Source organism: Enhydra lutris, unplaced genomic scaffold (genome assembly GCF_002288905.1).
Source record: "Enhydra lutris kenyoni isolate GAN:26980312 unplaced genomic scaffold, ASM228890v2 scaffoldscaffold92, whole genome shotgun sequence".
Taxonomy (NCBI): domain Eukaryota; kingdom Metazoa; phylum Chordata; class Mammalia; order Carnivora; family Mustelidae; genus Enhydra; species Enhydra lutris.
The window spans coordinates 3,215,940-3,229,883 of NW_019154176.1; the positions used below are offsets into that span (position 1 = coordinate 3,215,940).

General features: G+C 58.7%; 2 protein-coding genes across 4 annotated transcripts; one reads left to right on the top strand and one right to left on the bottom strand.

Moving 5' to 3' along the window:
- The first annotated feature begins 729 nt into the window (after window positions 1–729).
- On the top strand, window positions 730–4,898 carry LOC111162448 (eukaryotic translation initiation factor 3 subunit G). Its single transcript, XM_022526879.1, has 11 exons — window positions 730–796; window positions 935–981; window positions 1,478–1,561; window positions 1,660–1,748; window positions 1,886–1,945; window positions 2,798–2,902; window positions 2,996–3,185; window positions 3,964–4,071; window positions 4,166–4,302; window positions 4,389–4,495; window positions 4,770–4,898. The coding sequence occupies exons 1-11, from the start codon at window positions 777–779 to the stop codon at window positions 4,783–4,785; spliced, it is 963 nt and encodes a 320-aa protein (XP_022382587.1). The 5' UTR covers window positions 730–776; the 3' UTR covers window positions 4,786–4,898.
- Window positions 4,899–4,995: 97 nt separating this feature from the next.
- LOC111162560 (suppressor of SWI4 1 homolog) lies at window positions 4,996–12,216 on the bottom strand. Of its 3 annotated transcripts, XM_022527054.1 has the most exons (13): window positions 12,159–12,216; window positions 11,899–12,069; window positions 11,320–11,421; window positions 11,079–11,129; window positions 10,802–10,972; window positions 9,381–9,457; window positions 9,085–9,192; window positions 8,863–8,986; window positions 8,686–8,764; window positions 8,445–8,574; window positions 8,202–8,368; window positions 8,038–8,118; window positions 5,003–6,242 (listed from the first exon to the last, which is right to left on the bottom strand). In XM_022527054.1, exons 1-13 carry the CDS (start codon window positions 12,174–12,176, stop codon window positions 5,146–5,148), a joined length of 2,376 nt encoding a protein of 791 aa, XP_022382762.1. In that variant the 5' UTR covers window positions 12,177–12,216; the 3' UTR covers window positions 5,003–5,145. The 3 variants fall into 3 exon arrangements, with proteins under 3 accessions (XP_022382764.1, XP_022382763.1, XP_022382762.1); XM_022527056.1 differs by lacking the exons at window positions 8,038–8,118; window positions 8,202–8,368; window positions 8,445–8,574; ... (7 more) ...; window positions 11,899–12,069; window positions 12,159–12,216 and adding an exon at window positions 7,347–7,504 and having other exon boundaries at window positions 4,996–6,242; XM_022527055.1 differs by lacking the exons at window positions 8,038–8,118; window positions 8,202–8,368; window positions 8,445–8,574; ... (7 more) ...; window positions 11,899–12,069; window positions 12,159–12,216 and adding an exon at window positions 6,472–7,091 and having other exon boundaries at window positions 4,996–6,244.
- Window positions 12,217–13,944: the final 1,728 nt, after the last annotated feature.

A 13,944-nucleotide genomic window follows, 5' to 3' on the forward strand; every position in this document is an offset into this window, starting at 1 on the left:
TTTTTTTAATTTATTTGACAGGATGAGAGAGATCGCAAATAGGCAGAGAGGCAGGCAGAGAGAGAGGGGGAAGCCAGCGGGCTCAATCCCAGGACCCTGAGATCATGACCTGAGCCGAAGGCAGAGACTTAACCCAATGAGCTACCCAGGCGCCCCGAGATTAATACTCTTAAGGGAGAGCTGGACAATAAACAAGTAAGTGGAAAAGATTCTATCAGAGAGGGGTGCCTGCGTGGCTCAGTCGGTTAATTGCAGTCAGCTGGGGTTGAGTCCCATGTGGGGCTCCCTGCTCAGGGGGGAGCCGGCTCCTCTCTCGTCCTCTGCCTGCTCCTCCCTTTCCTTCTGCCTGCCTCTCCCCCTGCTAGTGCTCTCTCCCTCTCTTTGTCTGTCAAATAAATAAAAAAAGCCTTAAAAAAAAAAAAAGAAAAAAAGAAAACTCTTCCCAGACTAGGAAGACCAGCCTTGATTTCTTCAGCTGCAAAACGAAAATGATAATTTCCTCCTCGCAGCGCCTGGCATACAGAAAGCTCTCAATAAGTGAGCTTTATTGTTACTAGTACATTTTAAATTTTTCTAAAAGGTAAATGGAATTGAGGCTCTGTTCAGCCTGAGTGCCAGCGCCCAGCCGCCCCCTCAGCCGGCACCTCCACCTCCGTCCGCAGGGGGCGCTGTGGGCGCTGGTGCTGGGCTGCTCTAGGCGGCGGCACAGGAAGTCTCGTCCTCCCCTCACTTCCGCTCTCTGGCCCGGGCTTGTGCTGCGTGGGGAGGGTTTGGAAATGCCGACTGGAGATTTTGAGTGAGTCGAGGGTCGCGGGGCGGACCCTGGGGGGTGGCTTGGGGTTCCTGGGGGAGTATCGTGGGGCCTGGTGCGTCGGGCCGGCGGGGGCCTGGCCTCGCTGACTCAGCCTTCCCCTCCGCAAACTTGTTTTTGCAGTTCGAAGCCCAGCTGGGCCGACCAGGTGGAGGAGGAGGGCGAGGACGGTGAGTATGCCGGGTCGTCCCAGGTCACCGCAGCCGGTTCCCCAGGCAGGTCACTGCCGCCTGCTCCAACCCTGGCACCTCCGTCCGATCCCACATCCCCCTTCACGGCCACCCTCTTGTCCCGCGCTATCCTCCCTCCGGGCCCGCCTGTCGCCGATTCCAGATAGTCGCTGGCCAATCCATCCTCCTCGCATGCCACCGCCCAGTGCTCAGACCTGCTCCGGGGAGGAAGTTGTAACAGCCCTGCCTCCTGCCTTTATACTGGCGTCGGGTATCTTTATGGGCTGCCCCTCGCTTTTATCCTTGCCACTGCTCGAGGTTAACACCGCTCCACGTCCTGGCACGGCTATCCCAGGGCACTTCTTTGCCAGTCCTCAGCCCTTGGTCCCACCCTCCTCCCCCCCTGATGTGGGCATCATCCCAAAGGTCCCTTCATTTTTAGCTTGGGAGTTCCCACTCCTCCAGCTCAGCCCTCTCCCCACACTCCCTTTCCTAGACAAATGTGTCACCAGCGAGCTCCTCAAGGGGATCCCTCTGGCCACTGGTGACACCAGCCCAGAACCTGAGTTACTGCCGGGAGGTGAGTGATGACATCTGCTCCATTCGGGGCTGTCTCTTCTCAGCGGCATTCCCTCCTGGTCCCCAGCGCTCAGTTCCCTCACCTCTTCTCTCTCCTAGCTCCACTGCCGCCTCCCAAGGAGGTCATCAATGGAAACATCAAGACAGTGACAGAGTACAAGATAGATGAGGATGGCAAGAAGTTCAAGGTGAGGCTGGGGGAAGAGGTGGGTGCCCCTGGGCTTGGGGGCATTTGGGCCGGGAGGGGATGGCGTGTGGGTTGGGTTAGTTGGCCTCTGGACCCCTGAGACAGAGAAAGTCCCAACCTCTCCCCTCCCATCCACAGATTGTCCGAACATTCAGAATTGAGACGCGGAAGGCCTCAAAGGCTGTCGCAAGGAGAAAGGTGAGATCCTTCTTCCCTTGTCTTGGGGGCTGTCCCAGAGCTGACTCAGAGGAATTAGGAATCCTTTTTTCTGATACCTTTATTTGTAGACGTGGGGTTTAGCTCTTTGTCCCTATGGTGTTGGAGCAGAACTGAGGTCGAGGGGTGTTTGTGCTCTGTTGGGGGTACTGAGAAGTCCAGGGTGCAGAAGGTGGGTGGGCTTAGATTCTTAACTCCTTTCGGCCCGTTTACCAGGAGGAACAGAGGCAAGCCCTCCCGTCATGTGGTCATAGCAGCTTCCATTTAATTGGGCTGTGTGCTTAGGAAGAAATGATAGTCATAAATTTTCTGTGCACTTCCTGTGTGCCAGACTGCAGTGCCAAGTGCTTTGCAGGAAGTGTTCTCTCATCCATCCCCCTAGCTGTCCTGGGAGGTGGGGAGCATTTGTGGTCCTCACTTTATAGAGGAGGAAGCTGAGGCTTTGGTTGTTTAGCTGATGGTCCTCATAGTCTGGGTGACCTCTGTGCACCCCTGGACATGACTTCCCTTATGGGAGCTGGCCCACCTGTTGTCACGGGTCCCCCAGGAATGATTGGCTGTGGGGCTGTTTCCCCCTGGGCCTTGGTTCTCTCTTCTGGAACTTGGGGCCAAAAGCTGTCCCTGCTTCCTGAGCTGGTATGAAGCTAGGAGCTGGCGTACCCTAGGGGGACCCACTAGGAAACAGGAAGTGTCAAACAATGGGGGCCTTTTCAGGAGGGTGAAGAATGTGGTTCAAGGGCCAGCCACCCTGAAGGAGGCTACTGTAGGTCTGGGGTGCCAGTGGAGGGGGTCCCACTTGCCCTTACCTGTCCCCCCATCCTGCCTTGAGCCCAGAACTGGAAGAAGTTTGGGAACTCAGAGTTTGACCCACCAGGGCCCAACGTGGCCACCACTACAGTCAGTGATGATGTATCCATGACATTCATCACGAGCAAAGAGGTGAGTGGGGCAACAGGGCAGGCCTGGTGGCCATGATGGTGGTGGCCGGGGTGTGGCAGCCTCGCTCTGAACCCCCGTTGACTGCTCGGCCAGGATCTGAACTGCCAGGAAGAGGAGGACCCGATGAACAAGCTCAAGGGCCAGAAGATCGTGTCCTGCCGCATCTGCAAGGGCGACCACTGGACGACCCGCTGCCCCTACAAGGACACGTTGGGGCCCATGCAGAAGGAGTTGGCTGAGCAGCTGGGCCTGTCCACCGGGGAGAAGGAGAAGCTGCCTGGAGGTGCCCGGGCCTGGGATGCGGCTTGGCAGGCCGTGGGGTGGGGAGAGTCCCAGCACCCCTGGGAGGGACCTTGGTCTTGTGCTGTGACTGGGGCTGTCCCCCTTGGGAAGTTGTCATCTCTCACGTCGGCACCAGCACTGTTAGGTCTGTGGCTGTGGCCTGTGTTTGAGAGAGAGACCTGCTGGGCTGGCGCTGTGACTGCTGGTAGTGTCACCCATCGTTCCTTGTTGGGGCCTGGTGGACCATTCCTTTGCATGCCTGTGTGTCTACACTGTGTGCACTTGAGACTTGCCAGGTGTGATTGTGCTGCAGACTGTGACCAGACTTGAGCGTGCTGTGTCCATCTGCCACGGATGTGCGTGTGTGTTGGGGAGGGGAGGCGGGTATGTGTGTGCACCTGTGCAGACTGACGCGTGACTGGGGTCCAAGTCTTTCGGTGTGGTTTGCTGATAGTGGGTTGAGTCTGGACGGTTCTACACTGTGACTAGGTGTGCAGCACGCCTGTCATCTGTCCCTGCGGTGTTCTTGTGTGTCATGAAGCTGAGCAGACCACAGTCCTGTGTTGCCTTGGATGGCATCAACTCCTGTGGGTTCTTGCTCTCACTTTCTGGATGTGATCTTCGTGTCACTGCCGCCAGCGGGCCTCGGAACAACCAGGTGTCGGTGGCTTGATAGATGGTGCCGGGGCTGCCTCAGGGTCAGAGCTGCCAGCATCCTGGGGGGATGTGTGCCTCCTCTGTGCCAGGGTGAGGCCTGACCCAGCTGCTTTGGTGTCCAGAGCTGGAGCCCGTGCAGGCTGCCCAGAACAAGACCGGGAAGTACGTGCCACCGAGCCTGCGGGATGGGGCCAGCCGCCGCGGGGAGTCCATGCAGCCCAACCGCAGAGGTGAGTGGCAGGTGGACCCTCTTAGTCTCGTGATTATCCTTCGTTCAGGGCCTGGTTAGGGCTGTCCTCGACGAGTTGTACCTTGCCTGTCTAGCCGACGACAATGCCACTATCCGTGTCACCAACCTGTCAGAGGACACTCGTGAGACTGACCTCCAAGAGCTCTTCCGGCCCTTTGGCTCCATCTCTCGCATCTACTTGGCAAAGGACAAGACCACTGGCCAGTCCAAGGTGGGCTGGTGGCCATGGGGGTTGTGGAAGGGGTCACCTGTCCCGGTTGTTCCCTGAGCACCCCTGACTCCATACCCCTCCCCCAGGGCTTTGCCTTCATCAGCTTCCACCGCCGTGAGGATGCCGCACGAGCCATCGCTGGGGTGTCCGGCTTTGGATATGACCACCTCATCCTCAACGTTGAGTGGGCCAAGTAAGACTTCTGCCACACGTCCGCCTCCCCTACCTTTCCCAGCCAATGCTCGGGTTGACTGTGGGCCCCACATAGTCCCTAAGCCTGTTCTGAGCTACGGGTTTACTGTCTTTTCCTTCTCGAGGGACCCACTGCTCATCTGACTGTGTCCTCGTCGCCCCCCCCGCCCCACTGTCACGGAGGCCCCACGTGTGTGTGGCAAGGGGTCTTGGAATTCCCTTCAGGGCCTGGAGCCCTCGCACTCGCTATCCTCACCACCGGTCTCTCTCTCTAGGCCATCAACCAACTAAGCCAGTTGCCACCTTTGCTGCTGCTTCTCGGCCCTGGCCCCAGGACCTCATGGCCCTAGAAGGTAGCCCCCGAGAGCCCGGGGCTCCCGGCAATAAAAAGGCTCCAGTTGTCACATTCTATCTCGTTTATTCACGGCTGTCACCTGCTCTGTGGCTAGCAGGGCCAACCCTCCCTGAGATCAGTGCTGTAGGCAGAAATCTCCCACTCTGGCCCCCAGTGGGTCTTTCTGTAGGGGAGGAAGCGGTGGTTTGGGGCGGCTCAGGGCTGGGGGCCTCCCAGGCTCTCAGCTCCCATTCTGCTGCTAGTCTCAGTGCCTTGTGGTGAGAAGGTAGCAGCTCAAAATAGGTCATGGGCCAAGCTCAGGGGACTAGGGCCCCAAGGTGTGGGGGAGTGGCTGTGATCTTGAGGGGCAGGACTTGGCCAGATCTCCCAGCATCCTCCTCTGGGGTTCGGCTCCCCGTGCAGCCAAGGCAGCTCTGGGGGCAGCAGCCCAGGCTGGGTGCCACGGCCATGTAGAGCAGTGGGTGGAGGCAGATGGCCAAGGGCATGAGGCCCCGCGTGACCTGGTGGCTCACGTAGGTCCTCCAGTCCAGTGCTGCCCGGGCCTCAGCCTCGTTGGCAAAGGTCGGGCAACGGGTCCTCCAGCGCTGCCGCGCGTGCACGTTGAGCACCTGTGTGACGTAGTAGGGCACGTAGGAGCTGGCATAGAGGGCCAGGCCGCTGGCCACCAGCACCACCACACGCAGCTTCTCAGCCACTGTCATGCCGTGGCTGCGCAGCACCGCCCGCCCGAGGGCACCGTAGGCTGCCAGAGTGAGCAGCAGGGGCAGGCCACAGCCCAGCACCGCCAGCACCATGCTGTAGGCTGCGTAGGCCTCCAGGTGGTGGTCACCTGCCGTCCCCATGCACCTGGTGCAGGCCATGGGCTGGGCCGCTGTGCAGCCGCCTGCCTCCAGCGGCCACTTCAGGTGGGAGAAGCCGAGTGTTGGCGAGGCCAGCAGGGCTGCCAGGGCCCAGCCTGCGGCACTGACCGCCCACGCGTGCTTGGGCCGCAAGCTGCTGCGGACAAAGAAGGGGTGGACGATGCCCAGGTAGCGGTTCAGGCTGATGCAGGCGAGGAAGAGGACACTGCCCAGCAGGTTGCAGGTGAAGAGGAAGCGCTCCAGGCGGCAGGCCAGCTCCCCGTATTGCCAATTTTTGGGTGGGTAGAAGTAAGCAGCCAGCGGGAGCAGTGTCAGGGCATAGAGCAGGTCGCTGATGGCCAGCTGGGCTGAAAAGACCACGGCAGGGTGCCATGGGCGCTGTTCCCGTGTGCTAAAGCGGTAGAGGGCGAGGCCATTGCTGGCCACGGCTACCAGGAACTCACCCACCAGCAGGGGCCACAGAAAGTTTTCCTGGAAGCCACTGAGAACATGATCAATGGCAGCTGAGAAGTTGGCTGGGCAGGGCCGCGCACCTATGGGCAGATGGGGTCACCCCGTGAGCACTGTCCCTCCTGGTGTGGCTCTCGCTGCCTCCAGAGCCTCTGCCCTGTGCCTGGTCATGTAAGCCCCCTAGGGACACACTTTCTCAGTCCTTTCCCTGCCCAGGAGCCACCTGCCAGTTTACAGAGGAAACGCGCCCAGGAAGTTCAGAAGCCAAAGCAGGACACGTGTAAGCCAGGAGTGGTAACTCAGAACTACCAGGCTTGGGGGGGTGCCCCAGTGCCTCCTCTAAGACTTGGTGCATCAGCAAGTCTCACTGCCACCATCTTCAGAATCTGGCCCAGCCTCCCAGTTCCTGACCTCATCCCAACCCGTTCTCCGCACAGTCTCCCAGGTCAGGTCACATTCCTCTGCTCAGCGCCCTCCTGGCTTCCTCCTCACTGGCAGGAAAACGCAGTGCACGCTTCTTCCACTGAAGGGCCCCAGGAGCAAAGGCTCCCTCACACCAGCTTGCTCTTCTCCCAGGCTCTGGGTGACTCACTCCCGACAGTCCTTCCCACACCGCCTTTCAGGCTCTTCTGTAAGGCACATTCAGTCTCTTTGCCTGACTCACCAGCCCCCACTTATCTCCAGGTCTCTAACCCCAAGAGGCCCGTTCTGACTCCTCTAACATTGCAAAGGCATCCTGTCCCCGATTTCTGTAAAGCCCATACATCCACCTGACCACTGTTAAGAAGGCCCCCAGAACATCTCCTGAGGCCAGGAAGTGCCCTGCCCCTGGCTTTCCAGTGCCCAGAACAAGGCCTGGGACTCAGCCATGCAGGGAAGGATTCTCTTCCACGTACCAACTCCGCCTCAGGGGTGGGCAAACAGCCCATTCCTGGTCTCTAGCCGACTCCGGGCCCCTGGCTCAATGCACGCACCCCTCCCTTGCCCGACTGCTGGCCCAGCCACATCTCTGCTTCCTGGTCCAATCTCTGCTCTGGGAGGAACTCCCTGTCCAGACGTGATTGACTCAGCGCCCTCCACCTCCTAGGAGCCAGCCGCCCCCACCCTCCATCCTGGGCTGAGGTGCAGCGGCTGAGGACCCAAGACATCTGCTGGGCTCAACCAACCCAGCAGTGTCTGCTCCTCACCTGAGGTGGTGGCAGCCATGGCCGGCGTGCTGCTGCCCTCGCGGTGCTAGTCCCCAGTCCCTGAGTTAGCAGCGCCACGGCTGGCCCCTCCCTTCCCTGCAGCTCCACCCACAGCCAGTTCCAGTCCTTCCACCGCCCCCTGGTTTCCTTCCTCTTCACACCCTGCCCTCCAGAGCGGGCCCCTTACAAGCTTGCAAGTAATCCTGGGGGTGCTGGGGGGAGTGGGGTGGGGGGAGGCGGCGAGAGGCCCATCAGCTTCACCCGTGCAAGCGGCCCTGCACTCCCGCTGCTCAGCATGGGGGAAAAGAATGCAGGTTTGGGGCAGAATCCCATCCAATTCCCAGACTCCTGGCCATGAGCCCCTTGGCTTTATACACAGAACTCCAAGTTTTTCCACTGCAAATGCAGACTCAGACTTAGGGGAAATCAGTCATTTACCACAATGGGAGATTGGGGAAACGGCTCCTTTATGAAAGGAAACCCAGGGCTACACTAGCCCAAGGCAGAATCTTGTGGGCCCCAATTTGGGGCATTCCATCTGGCGCTCCGGTTTGGCCTCAGACCGCTTTCTTAGGTGGCCATGCTTGGCCTCGCCTGCGGTCCCAGGCAGCTCCTCTGCGTCCCAGCTTGGTCTGGCCCCGCTGGGGCCTGCTGCCCTTGGCCTTTGGAGGCCTAGAGTCAGTGCCTTGACCAGGCCTCCGCTCCTTTCCTTGCTGCTTCTTGCCTGGGGGCCCAGCACGCCGTCTTCGCTTGGCTGCCTTTGGAAACATGTCTGTGGGAAGAAAATGGTGTCAAGACCACCACAGCACAGGGACAAGCCTAAGGTGCCCAGCTGTGGCGATCCCAGCCACATACCCTCATCGGGCTCCTCTCCCACTGCCTGGCGGAAATACTCGGCTTCGTCCTCCTCTTCCTCTGGCTGGCCAGCCCCCTCTGTCTCTGGGGGGACACCGGGGTCCTCCGCATCGCTATCCCCATCAGCCCCTGCTCGTGCCCGCTTCATGCCCGCCAGGCTCTTCTTCCTGCAAAGGGGTGGCACTGAGGGTGGCAACCTGCACCTGGGACCCTGCCTCCCCAGCACAGCCCACTGCCACACACTTGTGTGCCTCCCGCTGCTCCCGCTTGCGCTGGATGTTCTGGGCCTGCTGGTCCTGCCTCTGGGCCTTGAGCCGCAGCTTCTCCTCCTTGGCTGCCAGGATGGCCTGTAGTTCCTCCTCAGTCTTGTGCACTGGCCAGGAAAAGACAGGTCACCATGATCCAAGTGTGTCCGGTGCACCCCGTGACCCACCTTGGAGGGCCTGAGACTCCCAGCCCCATGGTCCGCCAGCCCCATTCTCACCGAAACTGTGGAACAGCACGTTCCCCTCCCCCACACCCTCCTGGATTTTGATGAGCTGCAGCGTCATCCGAGGCCCGATCTGGAGAGACAAGGGGGAAGAGTCAGTTCTCCCTCAGGGCTAGGGGCTGCCAGTGAAGTGACCTCTGCCCCTAGGCCTGCCCTGGGGCCGGGCCTCACCTCAGTGAGCCTCACAGCGCTCTGCTGGGCCCGCATGTTGCCCCGGCCCGCCACTGCCTGGGGCAGCTCTGTAATGTTGTGCTCGCCATCCGGCTCCGCCTCGCTCTCCGACAGCCCCGCGCCCCTGCGCAAAGGACACACCAAGGTCAGCGGGGGATGGTAGGCCCCCAGGACAGCAGGTCCCCAGGACAGAACTGATCTCCCACCCAGCGCCCTCCTCACGTGGCCAACAGCTCGCTGATGTCCTGCAGACGGCTCATGTTGGGGAACTTCTCCTGTAGAAGCTTCTTCATCCCACGACTTGCGCCCACAGGAACGACTTTGATGCTACTGCAGGAGCCAGGGTGTGAGAAGGGGGGAGTCAGGAGTCAAGAGACTGACTGGAGGTCAGCTCCACCTGCCTACCCTTTCCACAGGGCGTCAGAGAGTTTACTTTGAGACCGAGCAATCACAGCGCCTCAGCTGCAGCCCGGTCGTCAGCAGCACGTGAGGCCCCGCCCACCCCTCGCAGGACTCACTAATGACGGAAATCCAGCTCCTGGGAGTCGGGACTGTAACTGATGAGAAGGCAGCGCTTGACGGTGTTTAGGTTCACCTGGGGGGTGGGGGGGCACATGGAACCACGTGAACCACCCACAGGCTTCCCTGCATGGCACAAGCCCAGGCCATGGCCACTCCAGAAATCCCCAGCAAGAGTGCACAGGGTGCTGCTAGCGCTGGGGGGCCTAACGCACTGGCTGGGCTGCTGGCTTGAAATCCTGGTTCTGAGGCTCACTGAAGCTGTGCACACCAGACTCCCTGATGATTAGCATCTAGCAGCCCAGTGTGAAACCTGCTGGTACCAGACATTAGGAGCTGGGGCCCTGGAACCAAACAAGTTAAAAAATCCAGTCCTGGGGTGCCTGGGTGTCCAAACGTCTGCCTCTGGCTCAGGTCATGATCCCAGGATCCCTGCTCAGTGGGGAGCCTGCTTCTCCCTCTCCCTTTGCCCCTCCCCTGGCTCCTACTCTCTCTGTTAAATAAATTTAAAAAATCTTATTTAAGGGGCGCCTGGGTGGCTCAGTGGGTTAAAGCCTCTGCCTTCAGCTCAGGTCATGATCCCGGGGTCCTGGGATAGAGCCCCGCATCAGGCTCTTTGCTTAGCGGGGAGCCTGCTTCCCCCTCTCTCTCTCTGCCTGCCTCTCTGCCTACTTGTGATCTCTGTCAAATAAATAAATAAAATCTTTAAAAAAAAAATGAAACATTAAAAAAAAAAAAAAAGCCTCTGTCTTCCGCTCAGGTCATGATCTCAGGGTCCTGGGATCGAGTCCCGCATCGGGCTCTCTGATCAGCAGGGAGCCTGCTCCCTCCTCTCTCTCTGCCTGTCTCTATTTGCGATCTCTGTCAAATAAATAAATACTTTAAAAAAATCGTATTTTTAAAAAAAGGCATTTCGCTCCTTTTTTAAGATTTTATTTATTTGACAAAGAGAAACATCACAAGTAGGCAGAGAGGCAGGCAGAGAGAGAGGAGGAAGCAGGCTCCCCGCTGAGCAGAGAGCCTGATGCGGGGCTCGATGCCAGGACCCTGGGATCATGACCTGAGCCCAAGGCAGAGGCTTAACCCACTGAGCCACCCAGGTGCCCCTCAAACTATTTTTCTATTTTAAGATGGAGTCACAACACCTACCACACTGCTCAGCCCAACACTCAATACACATCCGAGAAATAAAGGATGGTCAGCATCATTTTCCATCTTCCGGAGAGTAAGGCAGCTCATGAGGGAGCCTCTTACCCCGGTGTCACAGAACACAAGGGTGAGACTGGACCTCAGGAGCTGGAGCTCTGAGCCTCAATGCTGGGAGGTGAAGACTGAGCAAAAACCCCAGGGCCTATGTGTGGTACCTACTGTACTGTCTGCCCATCCACTCTTACCTACCACCACACCAGGATCCGCTCACCTTGTGCACATTGATGGAGGGGAACAGATTCTGGAACATGGTGGCCATGAGCTTCACGTGCATGCCATGGGGACCGAAACTGTTGAGGACCAGGAGGGGCGGGTGGGCAAACTGTTGCTCGTGCATGCGGTGTCGGCGCAAGGAGGAGACGACGTCTCGCACTAACGTGTACTGCAGGACAGGGCGAGGAGTGGGTGCCTGCCGACCACATGCAGCTGGCACCACCCCAAACCCATCCTCCACCCAACATGGCCCTCCTACCACCTCCAAACCTTACCTTGTTGATCCGGAAGGTCAAGGTGGGGCCTCCCGGGAGCCGCATCAGCTTCTACAGAAAAAACAGCTGGTGAGAGTCGAGGCGTTCAGCTAGGGAGCAGGGAATGGGAACCTCTGCTTAACTCTTCAGAGCGTTTACTTTGAAGCCAGAATCATGGCAACTCAGAGGCGTATGGGTTCATCATGAGAGCTGGGGGAGGAACAGGGGAGGGAGAAGATGAGGGCTGTGGGTATTAACTCACAAAGTAGATGTTGGTCTCCGTTTTACTCAAGATCAGGAAGTGTGTGACCCCAAGGGGCCCAGCCACCGCCACACAATCCTTCAGAGTGTTTTTCTTTCGTATCTGAGAATTGCAAAAACAAATTGGAAGCATCATAAATCTCTCTTCTGGAGCAAAGACTGTAAGCTGAAGCTATTATGCCCTTCCTTGCATTTAATTTTTCCGAGAAAGAGAAGGAAGGAGTGGAATGAGCTCAACCTCTAGAACTAATCAGACTTGAATTCGTCCCTTGTATACTGTGCACCACCCAGTCCGCAGATGATCCAACTGGGCCGTGCGACGTTAACTTCCCCAGACCTTTAAGAGAGGCCGTTTCCATCCGAGTCACTAAACCACCAGCCTTAGGCATTCAGGCAAGCCCCAGCTGAACGCGTTCATCCGCTGCCCCCACACATCCCTAAGTGGCTGAGACGATGTTCTCCATAGAACTCCCTTTCTCCACCCGAGACTGAAGCCACGCGGGGTTCCGCGGTTGAAGCCACCTCCGCAGCCGCGAAGACCGGGCCCGGGGCTGATGTAGGCGGGGTGGGTGGTGCAGACCTGCAGGCGGGTGGCGGTGAGGGGCTCCATGACCCTACGCAGATCCAAGCTGAGCTGCCGGACGCTGCGGCCTGCGCGACCCCGCGCGAACACGAACGAGTGTGGCTGCGCGGCGTAGGCCTCGAGGTTGCGGAGCTGCGCCTGGGCGCGCGCACGCTTCTGGTGCCGGGACTGCGGGGGTGAAAGGCGAGCGGTCAACGCCACAGCCGCCGGGGGGGACCCCGCCAGCCCCACCCGCTCCCCCGGCCGCAGCGTCTCACCCGCCCCGACTGCCCCATGCCGCCAACTCCTCCACCAGGATCCTTCTGCCTTGTGCTTCCGGCGCTGCGCCGCTTACTTCCGCCGCCGGCGTGGTGATCACGTGGGGCGGCACGCGCGGTGCAGGCGGGCATGCGCACCAGGTAGCGGCAGGCAGGAATCCGCGGAGGGGTTGCTATGGAGACACCTGGTGCTTGTTTCTACGGAAACCGGGCGGGGCTAGCGTCTCGGGGAAGCAGCTTGGGCTGCAGAGAAATGAACCCTGGGTTCGAAACCTTCCTCGGCCCATTTACACCAGCTGGGTGAATTTGAGAGCCAATTTATCCACTCCAAGGCTCCCACAAGTGTCCTAAAGTGAGGATGGTGATCATTTCTCCTCTGACCCATTTAAAAAGATGATGTATGCACAATGCTTGGCACGCCAGCACCAGGCCCTTGAGGAACAACCAGAGAAATGGGTAGAGCGTGGCAGTTAGATATGTGGGCCTCAGCTCCTGAGGGCCAGCTGTCTTCCCCGGAGGCCCTGTCTGTGGCTAAGAGATGGAAACTCCACATCACCTTCTGGAAACTTAGGGCAAGGCGGGAGCTTTGTGAATAACTCACCTCCTCCTGGTTTCCGCTCAAAGCCCCAGTCTTGGCCTCAGGCCTCTGGCTTCTACCCCAGAACCTTGGGGTGGGGGGAAAGGGACGCCCCCAACGTCTCTTTCCCTGTCCCATTGGTTTCCTTCCCCCATAAGCTTCCCCTCCCTCAGCTGCCTCCCCTCCCCCATTTGCTTCCCCTATCCTGGTTCTCCTTCCCAATTCTTTCCCCTTTTCTCTCCTCTGTCTTTCCCTTCCCATCCCTGTCTTCTTCCTATCTCTGTCTGCCCCTGCCCCAGCTTTGTCTCTGCCATCAGTTGTCTCTCATTGCCTTCAAGTTTTGATCTCTCCTGTCTGTCTCTATCCCCTTTTCTCTCTTCACATCCCTCTTCCTGACTCCCCCTGTCTCTGTCCATCTCCCCCATGACTCTCCCCTCCTCTGTCTCTTGGACTCTCTCTCCCTTCTGTCAGTTCTTCTCTATGACTTATGAGGTTTCTTCTCTGCTGCCAATGGAGGAAGCTGGAGGGGACTGCGGGTGGGGGGCCATGGGGCCCAGTGGGGGGGGGCCCAGCCCAGGCCTGGAGCCCAGCCTGGCAGCCTCTCTCAGATCTGGGACGACCATTTCCTCTTTCAGCCCGGGAGTCCACTCGGGTTACGAGTTCAGGACGGTAGGAACTGGGCGAAGAGGACTGCTTCCCGAGACTGTATCTGGAGGTCAGTGAGGCCTTTGTGCAGGTGGGAGACCCTAGTCCAGGCTCTGGGGGGCTATACGTGAGTCTCTTTGTACCTCTGAGAAATGACTGCATGCTTACTTTTGCCTGTTTTGTCCCTGCAAGATTTGGCCTGAGGATGTGACGCTGTGTGTGGGAGACAAATGGGAACATGTTCACTGTGGCGGGCAGGTGGGCGGGTGCCAGAGGTTCACTGTACACCTAGTTAGCACCTCTGTGCTTGCCAGCGTGAGACCCTGTGTGCCTGGGTGTGTATGTGTCTGACACAGAACAGATGTACTCCACCCACAGGGTGTTTTCCTTTAAGTCGTGGTGTGTGTGTGTGTGTGTGTGTGTGTGTGTGTGTGTGTTTGTGACTATATTTTGGACACACAGTTGCTGCTGGAATCTGTGCTTTGTTTCCAGGTGTGTCTTTATATGTGTCCATGCCAGGCAAATCCGCAGATACACACACACACACAGATTCCATCTGTCTAT

Coding starts and splice junctions, on each gene's coding strand:
- LOC111162448 (XM_022526879.1), top strand. CDS start 777: ATGCCGACTGGAGATTTTGA. Junction 1,946..2,797: donor AGGCTGTCGCAAGGAGAAAG/GTGAGATCCTTC, acceptor CCTTGAGCCCAG/AACTGGAAGAAGTTTGGGAA. Junction 2,903..2,995: donor CATTCATCACGAGCAAAGAG/GTGAGTGGGGCA, acceptor CTGCTCGGCCAG/GATCTGAACTGCCAGGAAGA.
- LOC111162560 (XM_022527054.1), bottom strand. Junction 11,422..11,898: donor TCACCGCCACCCGCCTGCAG/GTCTGCACCACC, acceptor TGCAATTCTCAG/ATACGAAAGAAAAACACTCT. Junction 8,575..8,685: donor CGTGCTGTTCCACAGTTTCG/GTGAGAATGGGG, acceptor TTTCCTGGCCAG/TGCACAAGACTGAGGAGGAA.